Here is a 4,642-nt window from a genome sequence, read left to right on the forward strand (position 1 = left end):
AATATTCATTTGCTATTGCTATTATTAAATGATTTCACGTATAAATGATTTATTTACGCATCATATTTATTCCAAATAATCATTTACTATTGCTTATTATTAAATGATTTCACGTACAAATGACTTATTTACATTTATTCTAAATATTAATTTACTAGTACTGCTATTAAACGTCTTGTCTTTTTTTTTTTTTTAATGATAATCTATTTCTAATACTTCATGAATTGATACTTTTGCATAAGTCGAATTTTGATTTATTACATAAGTCATTTCCGTAATTTTAATTAATTATTAAGCATAAAAAACTATGAAATATGCATAATTAAAAGTATAAACATAGCCATAAATTATTCAAAAAAGTATAATCTCTCAATTTTTTGACCATCTTAAAAAGATGTCAAATGAAGGTTCATTAATTATTTGAAAGACTTTTTCATCGACCATTGTTGATAAAAAAAGAAAAAAAAGAAAAACAGATATCATTTTTTTTTTTTGCGATGAATTTTCATCATTATTGAATACACGTGTAACGGGAAATATAATTTAATAAAAGTTTGTAAAACGTTTTAGCAAATAATTTTTGAATTTTAAAATTCAAAAATTCAAAAGTACTTACACTTTTTCCATTGGAATGTATGATAACATGAGATCGTTTTGAAATTTCGAAAAATTGTCCCACACCAGATACACTAAATTATTCCTTTTTTTTTTTTATTAGGATGAAATCTAAAATCCTACATTTTTTTTTCGTTTTTTTTTTGTTCTAAAAAAAGCTTTCGAAATATTCAAATATTTCTTTAAGTTTTATTTTTAATTCAAAATTTTAAAAATTTGAAATATCTTTAGATTTTGAAGGATTTATATTTTTGTGCAACTTCCACTTCTCAAATGGTAACTTAATTTTTGACCTATTTGTAATTTTCAATTCTGGTGTCCAAATCTCCCATTGCTTGACCATTGTCATTCGAACACCATTATGTTCACTTGGCTCCCAAACAGCATATTCATCTTTCCATGTCTTTAATTTTAAAAAAAAAAAAAAAAAAGATAAATAAAATAAAATAAGTTTTTTTTTTTGAGCAATAAAAACGATATTATATGCTACAAATTTTATACCTTATGTTAAAGTATAGCAATATTGATTAATTGATTTTATTAACAAAAATAAACAAATATTTTGGATAAAAATCTATGCTATAAACCATATAAATGTGTCCATTAAGTGTAATCGTTTGTTCCAATTGATTAACAGATAAATGCATAATGTAAATGTGAACTGCGACATCTAATGGTTCGGATACATTCAAAACGGGTCGTATACGTTTGTCATATTTACTTAATACAGTACGTTGTAATTCACTTTGCTCTTCAACATATGTCCGATTGGCTATTTCTAAAATAATTAGCTAAATTAGTTCGTTAATTATTCCCTCATTTATCAGTTATTAGCTAGCAGCTAATGTAAAATAACACTTCATTAAAATCTCTAATAATTTATTACCCACAATATAAAATAATACGACAAGAAATCAATGTTAAGATTTGAAAAGCTATTTAAAAAAAAAAATTAACGGTTATTATTTGCAAAATTTCAAAATCATTAATTTTTTCCAACTTTTTCAAATTTTGATTTCTTTAATTTCTCAAGAATTCTAAAATTCAATCCCCAAAATATCAATTCAAATTTTAGAAATTAATTTTTCAAATTTCACTTTCAACTATTAACTACCTCTTAATGAGATTTATATTTTGTAAATTCTTAATTAATTATCCCAATTACCTATTTATATTTATATAACAAATAAATGGAATGAATAAAATTAAACGGAATATTTTAACAAAATTATTCCATATCTTCAAAATATCAAACATATACAATTTTAGATTCAATGATTCTATCTATCAATTCAAAATTATTTTTTCATCCGATCATTTCACAACCAATGTATCGTCAGTTTAGATAGAATGATTGAATAACCGGAATGATTTGAATGTGAAATTCCGGAAGGAAAAGAATAAATGTATAAAGTTTACCTTGAGCATTTTCCTCTTCCAATTCCTTGGTGGTAAGTTGTGATCGAATAAACGGTATAAATGTAAGTAATACGATAAAACTTATCATTACAACCATAGAGAATATAATTTATTACCATTCGAATATCTTTATTGATAATATCTTTAGTATAATGATACTGTATCGTATCGTATCACTAGTAATTTAAAATTAAATTGTAATTTAATATCGTTAACTTAACACAAAATATCATCAAATAAGTTTTTATATTAAAATTTGTTAATATTATAGGAAGAGATTGCAAAAATGATAGATGGGTGGATCAGATACATCTGTAGAAACATTAATCGAAAGGTAAGAGTGTGGTAATTTGATATGATGATGAAAATGATGATGATGATGATGATGATGATGATGATAATGATAACAATGTTAAAGTAATCATTCATCGATATGTTGGAAAGCAATGAGAGATTAAATTTATTAAATAAACAAAAATGATTGAAATGTAAATTGTTATATTTCACATGACTATTGCAAACACTTTCAGGATTATTCAATTTCGTTTATTTTTTTTTCATCAAAATTATTTAAAATTAAAGATTTGAAAAAAAATTTAAATATTTTGAAAAATTTGAATCAAAACCTGAATGTAATTATAGTTTTTTTCAAGTATACTATTACAAATTTTAATGAATTATTAGAAATTATTTCAAAAAATTTTGGTAATTTAACTTTTTATATAATAAAATTTTTTTTTTTGCTGTTTATACTACAGTAGTAATTAAAAAATACTTTTCTTTGACAATAATTATATCCGTATATATGTAATCTATGAAAAAAAAAAAGTATCACAACTAAATTATTTAATACTAAAATTATTTTTCGTTATTAAAATTATTTCATATTATCTCAAAAATGGTATTATTTTCTTTTCGCAGTATTAATTAATCTTAAAAAATGTTATCCTGAGGAGTACAATTTTACCTTTCATTGATCATAGTGATAAGATGATGATTAATCGTTGGCTACTTTTATCATCGTATACTTTTTAAGTTTATATCACAATTATCAAATCAGGTAATGTGTTATTTGTAACTATGTAAAATGTGATATGATTACAGATCAAAATGGTATTTTTTTTTCGTTTTAAATTATAACTTAACGTAAAGATTTCATTTATTAAGCATTGTCATTCTTTTTTCAAATGCTAAATAAACATATGAAAGCATGCTAAAGGTACGAGGTATATCCTTGATGATTGCTATCAATTGATAATCAGTAATCGATTGATGATAATCAGTATTTACCCATTTTTGAAACTTTCTTTATCGTTGCAACGTTTATTAAATCATCAGTTTGCCAGGTCGAATGAAATTTTCGTCAATCATTTTGTAAATTATTGTAAATCAAAAAAAAACGACAAAATAAAATTATTCAACGTTTCCTTTTTTTTTTTACCTGACACTCTTTTCTTCTTTGATTTAAAATAAAACCAAAAAGACAAATAAATATTTATTAATAAAAAACGATAAAATATTTCATTGCAATAATTACAGTAATAGAATTTTATTTTTTCCTATGTAACAAGAAATTTGGTTTCAAATTTATCAAAGTATTAAATAACAACTTTCAAATATCAAAAATCGTCATTGTCTTTATTATTCCAATTACGACTGTTAACATTGAACAAGGGTTTATTATTGTTTTGATAAATTAATTAATTACGAAAACTTCGAATCAAAAAAAGATGCATTAATTGCGTGAATATAGGTGAATCAATTGATGGCAATTATTGCTAATTAAAAAAAAAAAAGCGATACATAAATAAAGAAATATATAAATAAATCAATTAACAGCACTAAATGCTAGTTTCAGCAGAAACGTATATAAGTTAATTAATTTGTAATTGAAAAAGAAAAACCATCGTAAAATTCAGCAAATTCTACAAAAAAAAAAAAAAAAATACGAGAACAAAAAAGAATTCAAAAGTTTAAAAGTTCAAAGTCAAAAGGAAGTGCAAAAGTTCAAAAATCGACATAAGTTTAATAGTTCATATATTATTAACTCTTTTTTGTCCTCCGTTTCTTTCGTCGAATTTCTTTTATCAATCCTTTTTTTTGCATAATCATTTTTAGTTTTACATTTTTTGATGAATTTTATTTGTAATTGAATGAATGATTTGATAATAATCCTTAATAAGACAAACTAAATATTTGTTTCAAAGCATTTTTTTTTTTGAATCATTGAATTATAAATAGAATAAATCAAAGAAAACTATTGTTTGCATATACATATAAACCTCAAACACTTGTTTAATTTTTTTCCAATTTTGGTTTTACTCTTTTTTTCTTAATTTTAATCTTAATCTTAGTTCTCGCGAACTGTATCACAGTCCTCACGAACCGTATCTTAATTCTCGTGAACTATCTCATGGTTCTCGCGTACTGCATGACAGTTGTCGCGGATGAGATTTTACTTCTCACAAACTTTATCTTAAGTTTTCGCGGACGATAGTTTACTCTTCGCGAACTGTGTCATAGTTTTTGTAAGTGATATCATCTGGATTTGTCATTGTGCCGCTGCGTTTTCGAATTTCGTCCGTAAATTTATCAAATTTAAAGCTGC

The 4,642-nt window shown here is 23.5% G+C and overlaps 1 protein-coding gene across 1 annotated transcript in view; it reads right to left on the minus strand.

Moving 5' to 3' along the window:
- LOAG_18492 (hypothetical protein) overlaps window positions 1–2,163 on the minus strand; it is a gene marked incomplete at its 3' end in the record, with an annotated part of 4,234 nt that extends 2,071 nt beyond the window's left edge. The window contains exons 1-3 of the mRNA XM_020451152.1: window positions 2,035–2,163; window positions 909–1,018; window positions 617–689 (exon numbers count right to left, since the gene is read on the minus strand). Of these exons, the coding sequence (XP_020305087.1) occupies window positions 617–689; window positions 909–1,018; window positions 2,035–2,043 (192 nt within the window). The remainder of the gene's footprint in view (window positions 1–616; window positions 690–908; window positions 1,019–2,034) is intronic.
- Window positions 2,164–4,642: the final 2,479 nt, after the last annotated feature.

This window comes from Loa loa, assembly GCF_000183805.2.
Source record: "Loa loa unplaced genomic scaffold supercont3.334, whole genome shotgun sequence".
NCBI classification, from domain to species: domain Eukaryota; kingdom Metazoa; phylum Nematoda; class Chromadorea; order Rhabditida; family Onchocercidae; genus Loa; species Loa loa.